At 38.5% G+C, this 26,027-nt stretch overlaps 1 protein-coding gene across 1 annotated transcript in view; it reads left to right on the top strand.

Moving 5' to 3' along the window:
• Positions 1-11,930: 11,930 nt before the first annotated feature.
• DNAH14 (dynein axonemal heavy chain 14) overlaps positions 11,931-26,027 on the top strand; it is a 404,178-nt gene continuing 390,081 nt past the window's right edge. The window contains exons 1-2 of the mRNA XM_072647720.1: positions 11,931-12,143; positions 17,856-18,026. Of these exons, the coding sequence (XP_072503821.1) occupies positions 17,877-18,026 (150 nt within the window). The 5' untranslated portion in view covers positions 11,931-12,143; positions 17,856-17,876. The remainder of the gene's footprint in view (positions 12,144-17,855; positions 18,027-26,027) is intronic.

Here is a 26,027-nt window from a genome sequence, read left to right as displayed (position 1 = left end):
TTTCCTATTTTCCCCAGTACAGTTCAAAACAAAACAAAACAAACCCTTTTGGTTATTCTTAGACTTTCTGGCCAATCACAGCTTATTCTGAGCTTCAGTATGCCTTACACAATCAATCAATAAACATTTATTAAGCACCTACTATGTCCATCACTATGTTAAATGCTTGGGATACAAAGAAAGGCAAAAGACAGCTCTTGTCCTCAAGGAGTTTACAGTCTATTTGGGATGGATTATGCCACAATCTTCCATTCATCCTCTGTCACCTGCATTGCTTACCATCTTCTATATATAATGAGGGAAGTGGCCTTCCTGTTGGGCAACATTGAACAAATGCTACATTCTCTGCCTATTATCAATTGAATCTGTGCTTCTCTGGTAGAGAATTTTGAACAGTATGACTCAGTATAAGTACATGATCTTAAAAATGAAAAGGACTGATGGTTCAGTAGAGAACTGAGCCAGCTGGGTTTGCACATACAAAAAGTTGTAGTGGATATTCTCTCACTCTCTTCCCTAGAGATTTTTCAGTGAGGAAGATAGAAGTGAGACTCCAGTGGGTGAAGGGACAATGGCTCCCTTTTCTCCTCACCTGGCCATTAAATGTTCCTGAGTATATGGTGACTGCTTTTGTGTTTATTGAGTACCTGGAGACAGAATCCTGTGAGATTGGAAAGACCATTTGAGGTCTTCTCAGCAATAGGAATAAGAAACAGAGACCATCAGAGCTGGTAGCAGCAATGTGTATCTGGTGAAAAGTCAGCCCAGAAAAGCACATGAAAGCTGTTCATTCATTGCTGATGCCATGTCTAGAAGCAAAATTGGTGTGGATTCTACCAAAGGAGCAAACTATTTCCAGGGCCAGGACTCACAAGATGGTTCACAACAGCTTTTTAATTCCCCACAGATATACTTCTGTATTCCAAGTTTAAGCCTTTGTATGTGGGTAGAGGAGAGGGTGCCCCTGGGTTGAGGGGAATATTTTGTACGAATTGTTTTAAACTTGAATTCTGTCTCCTCAGGAATTTTTTGTATTGTCAACCTGAAAGTTTAGTCAAAGAGGCAAATAGGCTTGGCGTTATGTAAATTCATATTGTTTATTCCCTTAAAAGTAGCAGATGCATGATCATGGAGCCAGAAGGAAACTTCTGACTGCCTGATATAAATATGACCAGGCTTAAATACACTTTACCATGAGAAAGGAATTTTCTTCATTGTATAAGTTGTAAACATAGTGAGACAAGACAATTGACAAGGTAGAGTCAGTTTTAAATTAAGATCCCAGGATATCTGAGTTTCATTTAGCTCTGTGATACTGAGATAAGAAGAATCTCACCACTCTGTTTGCAGGAATCCTGACATAAACAGCTTTATGAAATTGCTGACACAGGAAAGGACATTTTTAGAGCAAAAGAAAGCAGTCTGATTGATTAGTTCAGGCTTTGACCCTTATTAGAGTCCAAAAATGATACTAAATGTTATCATTATTCAAGGGAAGAGTGTACCTTGCCCACCTCCAACCCTTATTTTATGTAATTTCCTTTCTTGCTATATCTTCCTGGTAAATATCCCTTTATAAAAGCTAATTAATGTCAACTGGTTGATTAATATGGGGGATCTCTTGAGCAATAGTATCAGAAGCTACAATCCCCAAGGATTATTCCTGGAATTCTATGGAGAAGAGTAAACCACCACCCTCTTAAGACTCAGCCTTCCAGTGTGTATTTGATGAAAGAACTCAGAGTAGGTGCTACATATACAAATCTTCTTAACATCTGAGTTAGTTGCTAAGTGTTTTTGTATCCACATCGTCCTTTACAGATAAATCCCATTTTTTTCCTCAGTAGAATTGTTTCCTATTGTGCCTTCAGAATAGAATTTTCTGTCCTTCTTGGACTTTCTTTGAAGAATTGTAGTCCATGGAATCATGCCTATCCTTCCTCTGAATTCTTTGAAATTTGCTTTTCCAAAATGTTGGGTGAATGACAGAGTACGGCGAGATTCATTCAACTCGATCACAAACTCTTAAGAAAGACAGGCTCCTTAGCCTCCACAAGATTATAATTTCTGTCTCAATAATTAACTCCTCACTGTCAGCGAGATTGGAGCCATAATAGAATTTCCCTTAGTTGGTTCCCCAAACTTTTGAAAAATGAAATGATCAAAAAGGTCATTCATGAATGATCACTTAGCTGATCTGCTTTTGGCAAGAAAAAGCTCTTAACAGCTGAAGTTCCCACAGCTTCTCTACCATTTCTATGTGCCAGTCTTGTGGTTTGTTTCCTGCACTCTCTGGCTATTTCTTCTTTTCGTCTAAATAGTCTGCATTATATTCTGCTAGCAAAATCATTCTTGTTTCTGTCTCTGTTGATCCTCACCCAGATGTTTTCCCTTAGGTTTTTCTACTTTAGTTCCTGGATTTCCTCAAAATAAAGAGTCTTAATATGCAATGTCACTTTACTAACCTTCCTTTAACTGTTCTTTTCTTTTGAATGAAGTATAGCCATTCAGAACCATGTTCTAGTTATGGGTTTTATCCTATCAAGTGTAATTCCTATGAGAGCATATCTTCTCCTTGCCTTAGGAACTTTAGTTTACGTTGCTTGTTGCCTGTTCTTTGGGGATTTGTATACAGCTATTCAAGGCCATGAGTTTTATTACCTGCTCCTGTCTGGATGTTGTCTATAATCTTCGAGGTGTCTCATCTGCTATTTTTCTTTCTTCATTATAGCTGTTCACTCTGCTGAATCTAGCTTTATGGATAGACAGAAGTAGTTTATTCCTATTATATGAATCATAGGTACATTCCATTCCTGGCCAAGGAAACGTCATTCCTATATTATAAGCCATGATCCAGAAATCCAAATTCAATTCTTTGCCTCTACCTTCCAAAAAAATTGTTCACTTCTTAAATTAAAATTTCCCTTCTGCATCATTTACTTTCAATGGGCAATAATTATAATTATAATAATAACTAGCATTTACGTAGTGGCTTAAGGTTTTCTAAGCAATTTACAAGTATTATTGCCTTCTGGAAGGTAGTTAATATTATATCCTGCCCTCTCCCTGCCATTTTACAAGTGAGGAAAATGAGGCAGTCAGAGATTATGTGACTTGCCTAGGATTTCAGACTTAGTAATTGATTAGATCTGAACTCAGGTCCTCCTGATTCCAGGGCAGCTAGATGGTGCTGTGGATTAAGTGCAGGGTTCATCTTCCTGAATTCAAATTTGGCCTCAGACATTTATTATGTGATCCAGAGCTAGTCACTTAACCCTGTTTGCCTCAGTTTGCTCATCTGTACAGATGACCTGGAGGAGGAAATGGCAAACCACTCCAGTATTTCTGCCATAGAAACACCAAATAAGGTCATGAAGAGTCAGACATAGCTGAAAACAACTAAATAACAACCACTACCTTCTGGTTCTAGCCCCAGTCCTCTATCCATTGGGCCACCCAACAATGAACAAAACCCAAGTCTCCTCTTCTTCCTAGTCTTTGGCGGTACTCTCCAGGTTTCTTCTAGTAGTATTATTTATGACCATATGAATCATCAGAAGTTAGTAGTAATCATCCAAGTATGGAGAGGTTTCATTTAGTGTTGGATACATGCCCTAGTAAGACAGCAAATCTCACTATTGCTATTGATCAAGATATTAGTACCCTTTGTAAGGACCTTAGTACTCTTAAGTCACCAGCCACTACTTTTCTTCTTCCTCTGACCCTTGTTGGACAATTTCTTACATGACAACTTTTGCTTCTACTTTATCATCCTTGGGTTACAGTAGAGCACCAAGTTCTCCCCTGTATTTCCTTATCATTTTCTCATTAAACTCTTGTTTCACCAATTTTTCCTTTATGATCTGTTTTATACCCTTCTTGCTGAACTCCTTTCTCCTTTTCCTTCCTAAATCCCTCTCTTCTGGTCTTTGCCCCTCAATCCTGAGTGGGATAGGTTTAGTGAAGACTTCTCAGATTGTAGTTCTTCTCCCAGGGGTGAGGTAAGACTGAGAGGCTCAAGGTTACTATATTTTTAGAACAGAATAATTCCATATAAGGATATAAAACTGTGTAGTACATTAGGGTCTCAATGATTGGATAAAATTTACCTAATTCTTCAATGTCTTCATTTCAAAAGGGATTGGTTAGATTTTGTGTCTAGAATGTAAGATCATATTCTCAGCTAATGAGAATAATGGTCAGTGGGGGGGGAGGGACTTGCGTTAGAGTCTATATAAATCACTGTCTTTTCTTTGTCTTCGGCTTTCCTACTCCAGGTGAACTGCTGTAGGATTGTCCAGATTCTCGAGAATTGAATAAATCTCTTTTCTGTCATCACTTTGAGAGGCCTCTGAGTAATTGATTTATGTAGGGACCTGAGCCATCCCACACAATCCTTTTCTTCCTTCAGATGAAGTCCTTCAGACTGAGTCCTCTTACTTCAGCTCAAATTGTTATCCATTCAATTCTCCCACAATTCTCCCTCAAATTTAATTTCAGGTCTCCTTCACAAGTCCAAACATCTCAAAATTATCTTCACAATGTTTTCTCTTTATAAAAATTCATTTTAAGTCCTTTTCTGCCTCTTCTGCAAAATTCTATTAAGTCATTAAGTGCCTACCTCATGCCAGACACTACACTAAGTACTGGCTATACAAAGAATGATGAAAACAGTCTGCTCTCAAGGAGCTCACAACATGATGGGAAAGACCACATGCCAAACATTTATATGCAAACAAAATATAAAAAGGACAAGTTGTAGATAATCTCAGAGAGAAGGCATTAGCATTAAGGAGGGCTGGGGAAGGCTTCTTGCAGCAGGTGAGATTTTGGCTAAGACCTGAAGAAAACTAGGAAGGCTGAGATAGGGATGAGGAAGGAAAGCACTCAAAGTATGGAGGAAAGGCAGTGGAGCATTAGTGAATTGTAGAATATGTGTAGGAAGAGTAAGAAGTAAGGAGACTGGAAAGGTAGAAAGGATTTAGGTTATAAAGGGTTTTAAAAATCAAGCAGAAGATTTTACACTTGATCTTGAAGATAATAGGGAGCCACTGTAGTTTATTGAATAGGGGAGAAATACAGAAGATCGCTTTGAGAAGAAGGATGGACTAAAGGGTCAAGAACCTTGTAGGGCAGTCATCCAGAAAGCCATTGCAATGTCACTGAAGCCAGAAGCAGAATCTGGATGTAGAAATTGTTTTCCTTCAAATTTTTCTCAGTTTCTTACAAATTTATCTAAATTTCTCCTGCTTAAAATGAATTTATTAGATTTTTTCATAGACCTCAACGTCCCTCATGTTACCTTCACAATTTTCCTCCTTTCCTACTGATCTTAAGACCTTCTCTTTTCCCCTGATTTTTTTCCAAGAGAAAAGTGGACTCCTTGGTGGACCCATGTGTAGGTTGAAGGTATCCTTAAAATACACTAGAATTTTTATTTGTTGTTTTTTTTTTCCATCTTTCTCATTTAAATTTTCTCTGAATTTAAACTCATGACCACTTCATCTAGGAATTCCTAAGTTATCTGTTATATCCTATTTACTTATTCTGTTTAATACAAAACCACAAACATACCTTTTGATTTTAAGTTCAATATATTTCCTTGCATTAAGAACTAATGCCAACTTTTATTTATTTCCAAGTCTTGAAGTTGCTCATAACAGTTGCTTTTGCCTTCAGTATTTAATTATTTGTTTGTGCATTCAACCCCATCTTTTTGAAGATAGAATGGCAATAATGCAAACATTTTTAGCATTGAAGGTCTTAATGAGTCCTACTATGAATTGTCTAAATAATGGTCAGCAAAATAGTATAACATTACTCATTGCTAATTAAAAGGCTTTCATGATGCATGCCACTCTAGAGCACAGAAATTAAAATGACCTAATGAGTTGTTGTCCAGCCCTCTTTCTGCAGGAGCTCATAGAATATAAATATATTTATTCTAATCATAGGATTTAATTTTGAAAGAGCTCTTAGAGATCATCTAGTCCAACTGCCTACATTTTACCAATGAGGAAATTGAGGCCCAGAGAGCTAAAGTGACTTAGTTCAGTGTTCATGATGGCAAATCTTCTAGTGTTTCATCTGCTGTAATTTGAAATATTTTGGTTATGAAGCTTTAGTTTCTTGTAGTTTTCATAGTTAAAAAGTTTTTTTCTTTATTAGCAGCAAGTTTGTTTTAAACAATTACCCAAGCATCCATAGTGTTGTGTTAGGTATCATGCAAAACACATTAAATAGCTAGTCTTTTTTTCTTTAGAAGGTTACATTCTGAATTGCCTTCTTTGAATTTCATTTGGACTATGCCATGTCTGCATGGCATTTAACAGTAATGGCCTAGATGTACTTCAACAGCTACCATGTACACATTTACTATGGCTTTGATGATGTATAAATGTAGGATGTGTGAATGTATGAATACAGGAAAAATGTAGAAACCACAAGCACAGTTTTGCAGAGGAGCCAGTCCCCCTCTTGCTCAGTGCTCTGGAAATGACCTATGAAAGGCATCTCTTCCAAATATAGCAGAGATCACATGGGTAGTCATTGTACTTAGGGGGCTTTTCTATCACACTCTGGGTTATTAGTTCATAGAAACGGAGGTAAATCCAAAGAGATGTTTCACTCTGGGCACTTGCACACAAGAAAATGAACACCCAACCCTTCCAGGAAAGATGCTGACTCAACTTAATAACATCCCTCAATAGTCAGCTTGCATTTATAAGTACCTAGTATGTACCAGGGATTGTACTGAGTTCTGGAGATAAAAAAGGGAAGAAAAACAGTCCTTGCTCTCAAAGAACTCACAGTCTAAGGCAACATGCAAACACCTGTATATAAACAGGATACATACAAGAAAATTGAGAGAAGTCTCACGGAGAAGGCATGAAGATCAAAGAGGACTGGGTAGACCATTGCAATGTTTTATCATTCTAATAATCACAACTTCATTTTTTCTATCCTACGGAAATCTCTCCTGGTTTAATTTAAGCCTTTTTCCTTCTGCTCAATTTTCTTTGGTCATGGTAAGATGCTGGTAACATACAGTATTAGATCTGGAATATTTGTAGTCTAGGCTTACACAACATAGAGCCTATGGACCATGGTCTGCCTGCCAAAGGATTTTAGGTGGCCCTCAAAAAATGTAGAGGATATAAAGGAAACTAAGGATGCCCTGAGTGTTTTATTTGTGCCTCACTTAACATTCCTTCTACTAGTCACTATTGTGCCTGCCATGTAACTTGGCAGGTGGATTGCCACTGCGCACTCTCTCGTTTATCACATGACCCACAGCAACAATCATCAGTTTGTTTCTAGGATGAGTGGAGCTAGAGTTGTATCTTTTCACTGTGTTTTTGGTCATTACCGGCATTGAATAGGGACAAAGTGAGCGCATCCATGCACCAGTGCAGCTGATGCCAACTATGCAATGAGTGGCAACAACTCAAAGAGTTTTTCCCCCTCTCTCTTTCAGCAGCCGTCCTCCAAGTTACATGAGGGTCTGGTGCTCTTTCCAAGGTCAGACATTCAATTCAGTATTTCTTTGTATGTGAGCAGTTGCTGGGGAGATTTTTGGTTCTAACATTAAAGTTTTTGGGGTGACTTTGTAAAATGGGTGATAAAAAGAAACAGAAGATCAAATCAGAACACAGAGTGTTTAATCTGGAATAGACAAATAGATACTTGTTTACTTTCACAAGAGACAAAATATTGTGCCTTGTTTGCCAAGAAGAAATAGCTGTTCTGAAGGAATACAATCTTTGTCCCTATTTTCAAATAAATCATCCTGGCTTAAGCAAATTGCACACCAATGATAAACAAATTAAAGCATCCAAATTGTTGAAAAATATCAGTGGACAATGGTTTTTCAACAAAGTAAACTCAGAAAATGAGATGGCTATAAAAGTTAGTTTTCAGATTTCTAAAGAAATCAATTTCAAACATGATTCCAGAGTACAATAAACTGATTGCTGACAAGAAGTATAATATGTCCCATTAACTAAATGTAAACAGTAAGAAAACCTGAAAATGTATTAAAACATGCTGCTTAGCAAAGTAATGTTTAACATTAATGTGATTTTATAATAAATAAAAATCTTAAGGAATAAGTGTTAATTTATATTCATTGAAATTTCCCTTTTTAAAATATGATTTATTGGTAAAATGGTTTAATCATTAATTATACCTTTACATGGAAAGGGAACTGCTAAAAACCTCTCTGTGACCAGAAGTTTAGTCTGTTTCAATTTTGATCCCTATCTACTGTCAAGTTGTGCAGGTCTGTTCTAGTCCAATCCATTGATTCTTTAGATTCGAAAGATGAAACCTAGAGAAGTGAAATGATTTGCCCAGTCATATAATATAGATAATTAGTGGCAAAATCGAGCCTAGAATATAGGTCTCCTGACTTCCAACCCAGCATTTTTTTCTGCTACAAAACATAATCTTTCTTGGTGTACATCTCACTTAAGAATTTTTAATTAATTTAATTTTTATTCATAGGTCATATTTTTCTTACTTTTAATCATTTCTGCTACTGTTGTCTGTACCTTTATCCATTTTTCCATATCTGTTTAAAATCATGGTAACCAGAACTGGACATAGCATTCTCACAAAAGTTTAATGCTGAGTTTGGAGTGTAAATTACTTTATAAGCCTTTACAGGTCAAAAATTTTTAATAGGTCTCAATTTAATGCTGGCTTTTTTTTCCTCTAAAAGTTCATCTTTCTAACTTGTTCATCTTACAGCCAACTCCCAGATCTTTTTCTCTTTTAGTTGAGTTAGTCTTTCTCCAACTTGTGTTGTGTTGTCTGGTTTGGATTCCTAAGTATTCATCCTTATAGTTAGATCTATTGGATTTCATATTATATTTAGAACATTTAAAAAAGTTATTGAGTTCATTTTATTTTTTCTCAGAATTTTATTAGACATAATACAACTTAAAACACAACCATAAAACCACAGAATGTATCTTTTCTCTGCATAACCTCATTTAAAGGACATCATATAGGGCCTTATTTTCTTTATAGGTGATAAAATAACTCTGGATGCTCAAGTTTATAATGTTTGCAGTCTTTCTGGCTATGCCTTTTAAAAATAAAATTTGTGAACTTCACAAAAAAATTATTGTAGTTATGTTGTTGCTATGTAAATGGATCTTCAGGAAAACTCTCTTCAATGATGGTTTAATTATTATGGTACTGCATAATATCCAGTCTTTTAATAACTACATCTTTTTGTGTGTACTATACTAGGTCACCTAGCATAGTAGGTGCTTGAAAAGATCCACTTGATCACGTGATTAAGCTTCCTTTTTTTTCCTTTGAATTCTTGTCAGTCACATCATTATACTGTTACATTTAACCCTTTTAGTTAATATTTGATGTATATAATTCTGCTACTGATTAAAACTCTTGATTATTCCAATCATCTAACTCTTGTTGATTCTACCATTATAGCACCTCACACATTTCCTTCTCTCTACTCCTATACCCTTACCCTAATTTAAGCCTTCATTGGGTCTTGACTGGAGTGGTATAATAACCTCATGATTAGTTTCCCTGCCCTCAGATCTCTGCTCCTTAATCCGTCCTTCTGTAGCATTCCCTTTGGGTTCACTTTCCCAATCCCCACTTGCACTAGGGTCTCCTGAGGAGGACTACTTCACTTAGAGTTACATCATAGCAGGGTAACCCTAAGAGTCTGAGGTTTCTTAACATCATCACTCATGAGCCCCCATCAAGAGTGTTACTCCAATATTGATTCATCAGTTGATATTAATTAACTTACAAATGGCTATTTGTTGAGAAAGTATAGCAAGGACAAAAGTTTAAAAACATCTGCTCAAACCTAGGGAGAGGTGGTTAATTTTTCTCTGGAGAGAAGGGACTTGCTTAAAGTAGTTGGTACAAAATATTCCCTTGACCCAGGTTAGATGTTCCCTCCTGCAGATACAGAAGGTCCCTAGGAAAATGAGCTCAAACTTGAAATATAAGGATACTGAACAACACACACACACACACACACGGGTGTATATATATACATGTATGTATATATACACATGTACACACATGTGTATACACACATATATGTGGAATACATAGAGTGGACACAGACTCTGGACTCTTCACTCACAGAGTCCCTGCCAATTTAATTTTTATGTTCATTTCCAAATTTTCTCCCTACCTCCACCCCCTTCCACCCACTGAGAAGATAAGAAATGTGATATCCATTATAATATGAAATCATATAAATATATACATTAGCCATGTTCTTTTTTTTTAAGCAAGAAAAATAAAGAAAAAATATGGTTCAATCTGCACTCTGAGTTAATCAGTTCTCTATTTTCAGGTAGATAGCATTTTTCATCATGAGTCCTTTGGATGTGGTGGATCATTGTATTGATGAGTTGCCAAGTCTTTCACAGTTGAATATTCAATATTCAACATCAATTCAATATTCAATAATGTCAGTATTCCAGTTATTGTGTAAATTGTTCTCCTTGTTCTGTTCGTTTAACTTTACATCAGTTTATTTAAGTCTTCCCGGGTTTTCCTGAAACCACCCCCTTTTTCATTTCTAATAGCACAATAGTATTGCATCCCATTCATATACCATCACTTTTTCAGCTATCCCCCCCTCCCCTAATTGATGGGCTTCCCCTCAGATTCCAGTTATTGGCAACCACAATACTAAAAGAGCTGCTACAAGTATTTTTCTCTGTATAGATCTTTTCCCTTTTTTCTCTGCTCTCCTTGGTAGTAGCAATATTTGCTCTACTTGTATTTCTGGGTCAAGGGGTATGCCATTCTCCGGAATGGTTGGACTAGGTCACAGCTCCATCAATAATATATTTGTGTACCAATTTTCCCACATCCCCTCTAGCATTTCTCATAGTTATTTGCTGTCTCTTGGCCAGGTGTCCAAGTCCACTTTTACTAGTGTGGGCAGGTTGACTGTGTTGGAGTACTATGGAATAAAAAATGCATAAGATACTCCGTGTTTTGCTTTTATTTCCATGCCGTCTTCCTCACTAGAATGTAAATATTTCAAGGGCAAGAGCTATTTTTGCCTTGCTTTGTATCTCCAGTATTTAGTATGGAACCTAGCACAAAGTCAATGTTTAATAAATGCATCTTGATTTTTATTGACTGTATCCTTGAATGGCACGCTCCACATTGATGAAAGAGATCTCTTCAGTGACAGCTAAAATTTACATAACTTTTTAAGGTTTACAAGGCACCTTGTTTGAGACTGACAACAACCCGGTTGTAAAGTGGGTATTATTCTCATTTTATACCGGAGGGAACTTGAGCAGAGAGACATTAAGTGACTTGCTCAAGGCAACATAATAACAATCTTGAAGTCGGTGTTAGTATCATTCCCATTTTACAGTCTAGGAAGCCAAGACTGAGACTTGCGTAGGTCACTTGGCTAGTAAGTATTTGAAGCAAAATTTACATCAGGTTTTCCTGCCTTTTCCTTCCCTGAAATGTACGTAATGAACGAAATAAAAGGAAAAATTAGTTGTGTGCTTAGTTTGCTACCAGTTTGGGAGCGGTCAAGGGCCTCACTGGCTTCTCTCGTTTCAAAGGGAATCCCACCTCTCCCTCCACAAATCAGTTTGGAAAGAAAACCTTGGGATTTTGACGTGCGAGGAGCTGGATTCGAGTTTCAGTTTACCATGATCTTGAGCAAATCATTACCCTTCCGTGAAGCTTTGTTTCTTTATCTGGGGGGTCAAAACTGGCCGCTTCTCTCCCTTTCCCCCTGCGCCCTGTAAGACCCTATACCACGGTGATATTTAGCGCCCTAGGAGCCTGGAAGGTCCAGGGTCACCCAATGAGGAGCGGCCAGCAGCCGCAAGCTGCTCACGCACGCCCTGGGGCCGGTGGCTTGGACCCGCGGCTGTGAGGTCACCCCCTCGGGCCCCTCTCCCATCACATTCCAAGCGCTGGGTCTCCTGGGAAGGGTCTTTGTTGTGGACTGTGGTCTCCAGAGACGACTTTGAGCTCTGGTGGCTGGCGGAGCCTGGGGGTCAGGGTTGTACGAAAGGCGGCCTCACCGCCTCGATTTCTCGCTGCTTTAGCCCTGACTAGTTTGGAAGGTCAAAGTTTTTGAGTTCTGGTTCCTGAAAGAGGTGAATTATCTATAATGAGGGGTTGGGGACAGCGCTCCTTGGGGAGCGAAGAGGGATGGCAGCTACGGCTTTCTAGGGTAGGACAAGTAACTGTCAACACAGTCGTGTAGAGAAGGCGGGTCATCCGTTCTAGACGTGTTACCCAGTATTTGGGAAGTACTCACTGTGTTCCCTTGTCAGCCCCGTACTGACTGTCCCCAGACACATCGAGACTTTGTGACCCTGGGCAAGTCATTTAACTTCTCTAAGACTACAACTCGCGGAGCGGCTGCCCATCTGCAGTGGAAGGAGAAATTGTCTTTTACTAGGAATTTTCAACGACGGGAAAATCATAGGTTTTTTTCTACCCCCGTCCCCCAACCCCTTTGAAAAATAAAGAGGGCAACGTATAATGCTAGGGGCTGGGGATACAGAGATAGAAAAGGGAAAAAGAAATAGTCCCTGCCCTCAAGGAACTTAAATTTTATTAGGGAGATATAATATAAGAACACGAATATACACTAATAATAGTAATATTAACTGAATACTTTCCAAATATCTCATTTTGTCCTCACAACAACCCTGAGAGGTAGGTGCTATTATTTTCTATTTTATAGATCTGGAACTTGAGGAAGACAAAAGATTCACTGACTTGCCCAGGCGTTGCCCAGCTACCAAGTCTGAGTCAGCATTTGAATACTAGTTTTCCAAATCTATCTATCTGTCTGTCTGTCTATCTATCTATCTATCTATCTATCTATCTATCTATCTATCTCTCTGTCTGTCTGTCTGTCTGTCTCTGTCTGTCTGTCTGTCTCTATCTGTTTGTCTCATTTATCTATACCTATCTAATCTACCTAATTTAAATCGCCTCAGTCTATATTTATCTACCCACCTATCTTTTCTGTTCATTTATCCATCCATTCATGCATTCATCTACCTGCCCACCTATATCTATCTAATTTAATCTATCTACCTATCTTCTATTTCTCCCTATCTACTTATCCCCAGCTCCCTCTCTACCAACATTTCTATCCATCAATCTATCTAGATGTAGAATCTATCTAGCTATAGATGTATATATCTATATATCAACAGTTTACTGTAATACATTTTTATGTTTATTAGAATGTCTAAATATAGTTTATTGATTTTCAAATGTTATATTTACACTCTATGTATACACATGACACATATACATATATGATCATATATGTATATATGAGTTGAGGGAGAGTGCACTAATTTAAACAAAGTAAAGAAAGGCTTCTCTTAGGATATTACACATAAACTGAGCCTTGAAGGAAGTTAAGGACTTAAAAGAATCAAGGGTAGGAGTGAATGTATTCTAGGTATGGATAATGCAAGGGTGTGGGAGATAGCATGAGGAGTTTGGGGAACAGTTAGTTTGTGCTGGAACTAGAGAATCTCTGAAGGAGAGATAACAGATGGCCAGTTGGATGCCTACCATGGGAACTGTAGAATGTTATGAAAGACGTAAAAGAAGATCTGCAGCTTGTTGGTTTGACAACAGAGGTATTCAACATGCAGCCCACAACACTGGAGTGCAGCCTGAACCAAATTAAAATGGAATTGGGAAGTATTTAACAAAGTAAACAAAAATACAATAAAACATGGATAATAGTGTTTTAAAAACTAAGTCAATAAGCAGCCCACAGAGATTCTGATGTACAGATTAGTGGCCCCCATTTCTACTTGAATTTGACATGACTGCTTCAGAAGGTTTTAGGAGGGCACAGACAAGGATCACTGAAAGGGAGAAAAGTTATAGATTGGTTGAGATCTACCATGTTGGATGAGTTGTACACATCTGTGAGATCACAGATGCATTGAAATATTTATAGTTTACAAAGTAAAAGCTGAGTACTGAGATGACTAGTTTGGACTCTATATTTCTTTTTAATTTAGCCTGAGATTTCCTTAGCTTTTTTTTAAGCCTCTGCATCTCACTGTTGATTATTGATCTTGTGATCCAATAAAATCTCTAGGTCTTTTTTCACATGAATTGCTATCAGGCTAGATTCTTCCTCTTCTGTATGTGAGCTATTGATTTTTTTAATTTAATGCAGTACTTTCCACTAATCTCTGTTAGATTTTATCTTGTTTTAGATTTAATTAGGTACAGACAAAGATTCTTGCATTGTGAGCTAATTTTGTAGCCTTCACTCTGATTCCTTCACCAATCCTAACTCTCCTAGCTTTGTGTGGCTTCTATATCCTCATTCAAGCTTTTGAGAAAAATATTGAGTAGGAAAGAGCTGAAAGATATACCATCAGAGACCTAGATTTATATTGAATCATTAATCAGTGCTTCTTGCAAATGATTGTTTAAACCAGCTATGAATCTAATCTAATTTAGATATTATGAAGCTCATAGTTTTCTATCATGTTCATATGAATAGATTAAAATGTTTTAAAATGCCTTGTTACAATCAAACTACCCCATGATTGTATTTTCCTTGCTCTAGTAGCCCTTTAGTCTAGTAACTAGGGCAAGGTTATTTTGCCATGACTTTCCTGCTCAGTGTTCTATTTTTATAGGTGATCACAGGGCAAGCATTCAATATTTCAATCTGGATTTTATTTCCAGAAATAGATGTAAGCTTATTTGACAAATACTTTTTCCACCTTTTAAATATTCAGACATTTAATTGTGTTTTCTTGGTATTCTGGAACCTTTGCAACTAACTTTTCACTCCATTGACGAGCAGAAGTAGGGATGTAGACAAAAATAAAATGTCCCCTTCAGAGGATGTGCTTATATCTGAATGGCTGAGACAATATGTACCCACATAGCTGTAGAAGCGGAAAAGAAAGTGCATTCCAGGAATGAGGGATAGATAGCCTGTGCCAAGGTAGAGAGATAGTGGATGGAGTGCCATGTAGAATGAACAACAAGAAAGGTTCATTTGGCTTTATAATCAACAATTTGTGTGATTAAAGATTACACAAGAAGTTGGTTGTGGAGCTAATTAAATGCCAGACAGAGGAGTTTGTGTTTTATCCTAGACAGAACAAGCAGCTTAGTGGTGCAGTGTAAAGAATTCAGGAATGGGATTCAGGAAGATCTGAATTCAAATCCTGTGTCCAACTCTGGGCAAGTCATTTAACTTCCGTCTGCTTCAGTTTCCTTATCTTTAAAATGGGGATAATAATAGCACCTACCTTCCAGGGTTGTTGTGAAGATAATGACATATGTAAAACACTAGGCAAACCTTAAGGGTTCTGTGAAGTCTTGTTTTTATTAATAAAGCACCCCTGGAGTTTATTGAACAGTTGTGGTGACATGGTCTGATTTAGACTTTAGGAAAATCACTTTGTTAACTGTATGGAGGATGGATTGATGGGGAGAGGCTTGATGCAAGGAGACCAGTTAGGAGGCTTTTGCGATAATCCATGGGAAAAATAATGAGTACCTGAACTGGGTTAGTGGCTGTGTGAGTAGAGCAGAGGGGGACGTGACAAAAAATGATTGAAAACATCTGTTTCAGATCATGTTTCACCTCCCATCAGGCCTTGCCTTCTTGAGTAGCTTGATTATCAGCCCTGTTCCTGTGAGCACATCTCCCCATTCGCCATTTATCTGGAAACAGCAATCAAACCAATATGATCATTGCCACTTGAGAAGGCCAGCCAATTGATTGCCATATTCGCCACTCAACCTCCCACAGCCATTACCATTACTCCCCTTTATGTGAGGTTTCTCCCGTTTAGAATATAAGCTCCTTGAAGGCAGGTACTGTATAACATTATTTTTACATCCCTAGTCTAGGTGCCTGGCACATAGCAGGTACTTAACAAATGCTTTTTTGAACATTTGTTCATTTTTTCATTCATTCTACTCAGTAGGATTGAGGAATATAATTACCCTTGTAAGCTCCCAACACCTGATCTTTTCCATTAAATAATAGCTTTAGCTAACAATACTACCCTAGGCAAAGCTGGAGTTGAGTAGTTACGTCTTTTCAATATATCATTTCTCTCAAGTAATGGCCCTATTCATTTCTTATTCTTATCCCAGTTTAAAAACTCTGTTTTATTGCCTTTAACATTTTTCTTAGTCTTGACCTACTTACTAAATACAAAATCCTTTTATTTTATTCTAATTTCCCCTTCTCCTGTTTTCAGCACTTGATTTGGTTGACTGTCCCTGCCTCTTTATAAAGTTTCTTTCCCTTTTGTTTTCCATCACATTGAACTATACTCACTTTCTTCATACCTCATTGATACTCCTTAATTAGAAGCCTCCTGGGTCTAGGAAAGGCTGTGGCTTTGCTGCTGAGCTACCATAGATGTTTTATTATATATTGTTCATTGCTTTTATAGGTCAAGAGTAACATATTCCAAGCAGCTGAGCAAATTCTGGCCCCTCGTTGTTCTTTCCTCCTCCTATCCCCTAAATGTGGCCATTCCCCAGGTTCTGCCCTCACATCTCTTTTCTTATGTCTTGATACTTTCTCCCTTGGTGATAAATGCTTCAGTGATCACCTTTACATAATTATTCCCAGATATAGGCAAGCATACCTTGGAGATATTGAGGGTTCTGTTCCAGGCTACAACAATAAAGCAATATCTTAATAAAACAAGTCATATGAATATTTTTGGTTTCCCATAACATACAAAGGTTATATTTATACTACACTGTAGTCATTAAGCATGTAATAGTATTATATTAAAAAAACAAACCAATGTACATATCTTGTTTAAAAATACTTTATTGATAAAAAATGCTAACCATTATCTGAGCCTTCGTTGAGTCGTAACCTTTTTGCTGGTGGAGAGTCTTGCCTCAGTGTCGATGGTATCTGTGGCAATTTCTTAAAATAAGACAACAATGAAGTTTGCTGCACCAAGGGACTCTTCCTTTCATTTAAACACTTAAGGACATTGTAGGATTATTAACTGGCCTAACTTCAATATTGGTGTGTCTCTGCTAATATTAATGGTGTGTATGGTTTCCTTCATTACCTCCTTATTGCATTTATTCCTTGTTTGTGCAATTATAATCTATTTTTCTAATTGTTTTGTGTATAAGTCATGGTTTCTCCAAAATATCATAAATCCCTTAGAACAAAGACGTGAGTGAGGGCAGGATAGATTTTAAAATTTCTGAGTTTTAGACAGAAATACTATTAAGTTTCTACTTCTTATGCTACCCTTCCAAAGATATTTGTATGTTGAGTAGAGCACTAGACCTGAGGTCCAGAAAACTCAAGTTTAAATTCTGCTTCAGGCACCCAATTAAGAAAGGTAGATGGACATTAAAAGGTTATTTTGTCAGTAATATTTTAATGAGGTACGATCTAGCCCTGTTTTGAGTAGAACTTCCAATGTCAGTTACCAGCTATATTTTTATAAACCTAAAAATACTATGTAACTATAAGTTAATACAATATATTCTGGAAAGTTTTTTTGTACACATTCTCCTATCCAAGAAATTCTGTTTGCCTCATTTTTCCTTATCTGTAAAACAAGGGACTTAGACGTAGGAACCTCTAAGACATCTTCTAGCCCTCCAAATCTTTGATCCTGTGAAAATTCATTTTTTTTTCTTTCACTGATACTACCTTTCTGAAAGTAAAATTTGGAGTGAACCACAAATTTTTTCATGTTAAACTAAGAAATTACAAATATCCACTTTTGAGTATTGAAAAAATTATGAATGTATTCATGCTTAAGAGATTTATATTCATCAGCTAATTTTATCATTAGGAGCAAAGATACTTAAGTCAAATGGATAAAAAGAAGAAAGTGCACCAAAAAAGGCTTTCTTCTCGAATTCGCCTTAAACCGATGGATTCAGATGCCTTGCAGTTCATAGCAAGAAAGATGGATGTGCATATTGAAGATAAAGATCATGAAAGTGGCAAAATTCATTCATTAGTAAGAAATTTTTCTTTTTTAAAAATTTTTATTATTAGTACTGGTATCATTCAAAGTATTTTATAGTATCTTATTATTGAATTCACAATTTAACACAAGATTTTAGAAGAGAAACTTTAGACTAAAGTATGAAAACGTACTTTAATCTAAAAAGTCTACTGTAATGTAGCTGGTAATCTTCCTAAATTAGAAGTGGCAAGAGTTAACTATGATTTTCCTGCTTTATTTGATTTATCTTAATTTGTTTCAATATACATAAAAATAAGAGTGATGAGAAGATAAAGGAAAACATTTCCCCCAGGGCCAATCTGTTAGATTAACTTACTCCATTTTTCTGGCATTTTTGGTTTTTTCCTAGTAATTGTAGAAATACTTATTCTAATCACATTTATGTTACTAGTGGTACCTGTGTTTAGCATTTAACACAATGGTAATATTCTTAATAGTGTGGTACTAACTTTTAAAGTAGTTTATTAGCTTAGAAATTTTATGAAACCTTTTCATTGAAACAAATAATAATAATGAGAGGAATGAAAAAAATTTTTTTAAAAACCCACTTTTTTTCGGAGCAAGAAACCATCTAGGCCAACTCATGCCTGATTAAGAATCCCATTCCTATTATTTCCAACTTCAAGTCTTTAAGTAGGAGCTGTTTGATCACTTCTCACTGAGAATCTACTACCTAATAAGACAGCCCATTCTATTTTTGGATACCTCTGTTAAGAAATTTTGCCTTATTTCAAGCCTAAATGTGCTTGCTTCAATTTCTCCCATTTTGTTTCTTGTTCTGCCCTTGGAGCCAGGGGAAAAAATGTCAAATCCCTTTTCCATGTGATAGCCCTTAAAGTCTTTTCTCTCCAGACTAAATATTCCTTCATTTGTTCCCTCTGATGTGATCTCAAGTCCCATCATTATCTTAGCTGTTATCCTCTGGGTCGTCAGCTGACTAGTGACCTTTCTTAACATGTAGCACGTAGAACTGAACTCAGTATTTCACTTGTCTAGCTGCGTACAGCAGGATCATCACCTGCCTAATACTGAACTCTGGGCCATTTGTGATGTAGCCTAGGAGAGCATTCCCTCTTTTGGCTGCTATGTCACATTGTTGACCTATGTTGGGCTCACCGTACTCTAAAGTTACTGGAACTTTTTCGTATTGGCCAACTGGGAGCCTGTTTTTCTTTTCTTTTTTTTCTTTTTTTTTATATATATTACATTTATTTATTTAACTTTTAACATTCATTTTCACAAAATTTTGGGTTACAAATTTTCTCCCCTTTTATCCCCTCCCCCCCCAAACACCAAGCATTCTAATTGCCCCTATGACCAATCTGCTCTCTCTTCTATCATCCCTCTCTGCCCTTGTCTCCGTCTTCTCTTTTGTCCTGTAGGGCCAGAGAGCTTTCTATACCCCTTTACCTATATTTCTTGTTTCCTAGCGGCAAGAACATTACTCGACAGTTGATCCTAACACTTTGAGTTCCAACTTCTTTACCTCCCTCCCTCTCCACCCCTTCCCTTTGGAAGGCAAGCAATTCCATATAGGCCAAATCTGTGTAGTTTTGCAAATGACTTCCATAATAGTTGCATTGTATAAGACTAACTATATTTCCCTCCATCCTATCCTGTCCCCCATTACTTCTATTCTCTTTTGATCCTATCCCTCCCCATGAGTGTCGACCTCAAATTGCTCCCTCCTCCCCATGCCCTCCCTTCTGTCATCCCCCCCACCCTGCTTATCCCCTTTTACCCCACTTTCCTGTATTGTAAGATAGGTTTTCATACCAAAATCAGTGTGCATTTTATTCTTTCCTTTAGTGGAATGTGATGAGAGTAGACTTCATGTTTTTCTCTTACCTCCCCTCTTTATCCCTCCACTGAGTCTTTTGCTTGCCTCTTTTATGAGAGATAATTTGCCCCATTCAATTTCTCCCTTTCTCCTCCCTATATATTTCTCTCTCACTGCTTGATTTCATTTTTTTTTTAAGATATGATCCCATCCTCTTCAATTCACTCTGTGCACTCTGTCTCTATGTGTGTGTGCGTGTGTGCATGTGTGCGTGTGTAATCCCACCCAGTACCCAGATACTGAAAAGTTTCAAGAGTTACAAATATTGTCTTTCCATGTAGGAATGTAAACAGTTCAACTTTAGTAAGTCCCTTATGACTTCTCTTTGCTGTTCACCTTTTCCTGGTTCTCTTCATTCTTGTGTTTGAAAGTCAAATTTTCTTTTTAGCTCTGGTCTTTTCATCAAGAATGCTTGAAAATCCTCTATTTCATTGAAAGACCAATTTTTCCCCTGAAGTATTATACTCAGTTTTGCTGGGTAGGTGATTCTTGGTTTTAGTCCTAGTTCCTTTGACTTCTGGAATATCCTATTCCATGCCCTTTGATCCCTTAATGTAGAAGCTGCTAGATCTTGTGTTATCCTGATTGTATTTCCGCAATACTTGAATTGTTTCTTTCTAGCTGCTTGCAATATTTTCTCCTTCACCTGGGAATTCTGGAATTTGGCCACAATGTTCCTAGGAGTTTCTCTTTTTGGATCTCTTTCAAGTGGTGTTTTGTGGATTCCTTGAATATTTATTTTGCCCTCTGGTTCTAGAATCTCAGGGCAGTTTTCCTTGATAATTTCATGAAAGATGCTGTCTAGGCTCTTTTTTTGATCATGGCTTTCAGGTAGTCCCATAATTTTTAAATTGTCTCTCCTGGATCTATTTTCCAGGTCAGTTGTTTTTCCAATGAGATATTTCACATTATCTTCCATTTTTCCATTCTTTTGGTTTTGTATTGTGATATCTTGCTTTCTCACAAAGTCCTTGGCCTCCATCTGTGCCATTCTAATTTTGAAAGAACTATTTTCTTCAGTGAGCTTTTGAATCTCCTTTTCCATCTGGCTAATTCTGCTTTTGAAAGCATTCTTCTCCTCATTGGCTTCTTGAACCTCTTTTGCCAATTGAGTTAGCCTATTTTTCAAGGTGTTATTTTCTTCAACATTTTTTTGGGTCTCCTTTATCAGGGTGCTGATTTGTTGTTCATACTTTGACTTCATGTCTCTCATTTCTCTTCCCAGCTTTTCCTCCACCTCTCTAACTTGATTTTCAAAATTCTTTTTGAGCTCTTCCATGGCCTGAGCCCATTGGGTGGGCTGGGACACAGAAGCCTTGCCTTCTGTGTCTTTGCCTGATGGTAAGCATTGTTCTTCCTCATCAGAAAGGCAGGGAGGAAATGCCTGTTCACCTAGAAAGTAACCTTCAATAGTCTTATTTCTTTTCCCTTTTCTGGGCATTTTTCCAGCCAGTGACTTGACCTCTGAATATTCTCCTCACACCCACCTCGCCTCCTGATCCTCCCAGCCAGCATTTGGGGTCTGAGATTCAAATGCTGCTTTCCGCCTCAGGGCTTTTGGCGGGGGCAGGGCTGCTATTCAGTGTGAGATTAAGTTCAGATGGTCAGGTCAGGGCAGGGTTACCTCTCAGTCTCAGTTCCCTCAGGGGGTTTATGCACAGACCTTCAACAATGGATCCAGGCTCCTGCCCGCCTGGAAGCCCCGGTCCACTGCCACCCCTCAGCCTCTGCCTCCCGAGGGGGCCCGAGCCATGGGGGCACCCCACTCCCCTCTTGACCCGCCAAAGAGACTCTCTCACCAACCCCCGTCACCTGTGGGTGGAGGGACTTGTGCGGCCGCTGGAGATCCCATCCCTGAAGCTTGCTTGGGTCTGTTCCTCTTGGTGCCGAGGCTGCTGCAGGTCTGTGCTGGGCTGGGCTCTGCGTCTGCAGCGCGACGGACCTTTTGTGAGAGGTTTGCAGGTCTCTCTGGAACAGAAATCTCCTTCTCTTCACTGTTCTGTGGCCTCACTGCTCCAGAATTCTCCGTGAGTTACTTTATACCGATGTTGTATGGGTTGTGGGTTCGGAGCTATGTGTATTTGCGTCTTTCTACTCCGCCATCTTGGCTCCACCCCTCGAGCCTGTTTTTCTAACCTGCATTTGTGAATTTGACTTTTTGTACTCAGGAATAACACTTCCTTTTGCTTTAATTCTTTTCTGTCTGATTCGTCTTTCTAGCCTGGCCAGGGCCTCAATATATTTTTTTCTTTTTATGATGTCTTCATATTGCTGCTTCTTAGCAAGTCATTCAGCTGAAATTTCTGAGCCTGCTCCCCCTACAATTCGGTTCTTTCTCTGCACACATTAGTTATCACCAACAGTATTAGTTGTTCCATTGCAAAGTGTCATTACTGATGGTCAAGGGAGAGGAGTGAACTCTAGAGGTGAGAAATGATTCCCTTTTAAGGGCTGGGGTTTTCCTTAGTTGGCTGTATTCTAGATTGCCAGAGATGATGTCCTAGAGACAATGTCTACAGAACTGGCATGTCTACTATTTAAAGGTCATCAGGGATGTGTATAGATAGCTGCCTTACACATCCAGGGTTACTAGAGGAACTTTAGCACACCCCCTAAAGAAATAAAGAAATATAATATTTCCTTTATACACTGTGAATGGGCCATTTCCAATTTTGCACCCTGTACATTTTGAGAAATGAGTCATTCTGTGATACGTTCAAGGTATCATATCCTTTCCAAGGTTTAAGATGATCCATTCACAATCTGACAAGGGTGTCACATTTATAAGTGCAAATACAATTGTTCCAATTCTGAAATAAGACAATAAGGCAATTCTGAAGTAATGCAATAAGACTTTAAATCTCCTTGTCTCTTTTACCTGTCCCTTACATTCTACAATCTCCTCAACGGAGCTGGTCAGATGCAGTTGATCAGAGGCCCCTTGATCAACTCAGTCTACATTTCCTTTTCTAAAAGCACACAAATGCTTTAATAATGTGTTCTAGATTCCTTTATTCTATTCTCTGATAATAAGGTGGCCCTTGCCAAGGACAGCCTTTCTACATGTGCTCCCTCCCTTCATGTCCAGTATATTTTCCTCTCAATCATCCCCCCCTTTATCTTTAATCTCCTATCTACTAGTTTCTACCTCTTGCCTTAAAACATTCTCAAGTCTTTAAAAAAAAACCCTGCAGTAGACCCTACTATCCTATCAAACTAGATTCCTATATTTTTCCTCCCTTTTCCACTCAAACTTATTTTTAAAAAGCTATCTACCCTTTCTCTTGTCTCTTAATCTGGCTTCTGATCTCATCCCTCAACTGAAATGGCTCTTTCCAAAGACGCCAGTGATCTCTTTATTGCCTAGTCTTTGCTCAGTCTTCATTATTTTTGAAGTCTTTGCTGCAGTTGACACTGTTGACCACTTCTCCCCTTGCATAGCCTTTCCTCTGGAATTTTGTGATATTACTACCTTCTGGTGATTCCACCCATCCATGCACGTGTTGTGGGTGTTTCTTGGAGCTCTGCCCTAGTCTCCTCCTCTCCAACCTTCTTCCTGTCTGCTTAGTGACCTTATCAGGTCCTATTTGTTGAATTAATTATCTCTACGCAGGGGACTCACAAGCCAACATATCCAGCTATATTGTCTTCTCTGAGTTTCCCTCACATCATGAACTACAGTTAGCCCTCCCATATTGTGACTTTCCTCATTGTGATTTTGACAGACTGTGGGGCAGCATAAGAAATCAATTGGGAATTTTGGTGGAATTTTGCAGAAACCACAGACAACAGACAACAGACAAAGGCCAGCAGATGACACAGAAAAAGTTTAGAAACTCAGAAATGTATAATATATACATATATATATATTATTGTATAATATCAACATATTTTATCTTTGATACCATAAGAGTTCAGACTTCTTCTCTGGTATAAAGGGAGGGCCAAAACTATTTAAGAGGATTTTCTGGATCCTAGGGATGCTGCACCCCTAACCCCTGCGATGTGGGGATAACTGTACCTACTGGTCATTTTCTGAAGACATCTTAATCTCAGAATGTCCAAAATAGAACGTTATCTTTCTTCCCAAACCCACCTTTCTACTTACTCTTTATTTCTGTGGAAGGCATCCCAATTCAGTCATCAACCTTGAATTCTCATTCTCTCTCAGTTCTCATATCCAGTCATTTGCCAATTCTTGCCATTTCTACACCCACAGCATCTCTGCCTCTTCTCTGTTTTCTGTCCTCATGAAGTTAACACCTTTGTCCTGGTCTTCATCCCTTCTCACCCAGTCTAACTCGTTTCAGTCTAACTCGTCTACCTGTCTCAAATATCTCTGCACTCCATTTCATCTGCTGCATACAGATTTTGTTTAGCTTTCAAAGCCTTTTATAGCCTCATCCCAACCTAACTTCCCACTCTCGTTATTCCCATTTACACACTATCATTCAGCCAAATTGGCATTCTCTTGATTTCTCACAGCCCTCCACCTCCCTTCTCCCTTCATACTTTTACATTGGCCATTCCCCCATCTCGTCCTTTGGAAAGATACTGCTCAAGCAGCACTTTCAACATGGAGCCTTTTGTAATCCCTGCAGATACTAAGTCCTTTCCTTCCTGACTCTCATGTATTTGACCTCTTCACCTTCATTTTGTACTGGATATACTTATGAATGGACATGCTGTCTCTTCTGATAACTCATAAGATCCTTGAGAGTATTAGTTATTGCCCTCTTTGTGTTTGTATCCCCAGTGTTTATCACAGTGCTTGGAACAGAGTAGGTACTTATTAAATGCTTATTCATTAATTGATTGATCTGAGAAGGCAGATGGTGGCAGTCATCCCCCACTGGATTTTGGAATGGGATCAGCAGGAAGAGGATCAAGAGGTCAAGGAGTACATAGCATGGTGCATACTTGAACTTCTCAAGGATAGGGTAAAGATTGACCTTCTTTTCACCCCTGGGAGGGGGTAGAGTATAGTATTCACAGCCTAAAAGATAAACTCTGAATTTCAGGATTTACGGAATTAGGACTACAAAGTTGCCTTGATTATTCCTATAGACATATTCTTAGAATGGGAGAAATTCAGATTTACTCTAAACCAGAAGAGGGCAATGGATAAGAGCCCCTGGCCCAGAGTCAGAAAGACCTGAAGTCAAGACTTGTGGTTGTTGTTTGTACTTCATTGTTTGAAGAGAGCCATGACCTTAGGGAGGTGATGCTATGACATACAAGTGAATTGGATTTAAGTGAGGGAGGGGTGTAAAGTCATCAGCCTCACTTTTCCTCTGGAGCCATCTGGATCCAGTGGCAAGATGTAGATCAGGATGACTGGAGATGGCCCTGGATGCAGTAGGAGACCTTGGCCTTTTTAAACTAAGGTCTTTTAACAGTTTGACAGAGGCAATGCCCACTCAGTGATTAAGGCTAGGTAAAAAATGAGGCAGAGAATGACCTCTTCTACCTAGTAAAAAAAAAAATTAATCTGGGAGGGGAAGAACCTCAGGGTTTCTGGCCAAAACAGAAACTATTTCCATTTATATTCATTCTGAGCCAATCAGGGCCGAAACCATGAGTAAGTGGGACTTGGCCTGGCACCTACTGTTGGTCAATCAATGAGAGCCCAAATGATTTGGGTTTAAGGTATGGTCCATAAGAAAGAAATCTAGCCCATAAACCCCAAGACATCTTGTAGGAGTTCAGCAATCATAATTTACATTCCTTTGGGCAGAGTACCTGCAGACACAGGTATGATGTCCTATGTGGACAGAGGGAAGGGAAAGGAGAGGGGGAAGGGAAGGGGAGAGGGGAGAGAGGGGAGAGGGGAGGGAGAGGAGAGGAGGGAGAGCAGTTAGGAAGGAAGGCTCTGTGTTGCCCAATTGAACAGTTCCCGTTGAGCCCCCAGTGGGGCGGCTCCTCCTCCTCCTCATGATGTCATGACATGCAAGTGAACTGGATTTAAATGAGGAAGGTCTGTGCAAAGTCACCAGCCTCACTTTCTCCTCTGGAGCCATCTGGGTCCAGTGGCAAGATATAGATCAGGATGACTGGAGATGGTCCTCTGACCTCATACGCTAATGTGATCCTGTACAAATCACTTAACCTGTGTGTAAAATTGGTGTAATGATATCACCTGCCTCCCAAAG

The sequence above is a fragment of the Notamacropus eugenii genome, chromosome 2 (genome assembly GCF_028372415.1).
Source record: "Notamacropus eugenii isolate mMacEug1 chromosome 2, mMacEug1.pri_v2, whole genome shotgun sequence".
NCBI lineage: Eukaryota > Metazoa > Chordata > Mammalia > Diprotodontia > Macropodidae > Notamacropus > Notamacropus eugenii.
Note: the sequence above shows the minus strand (reverse complement) of the source record. Positions and strands in the feature narration are given on the sequence as shown.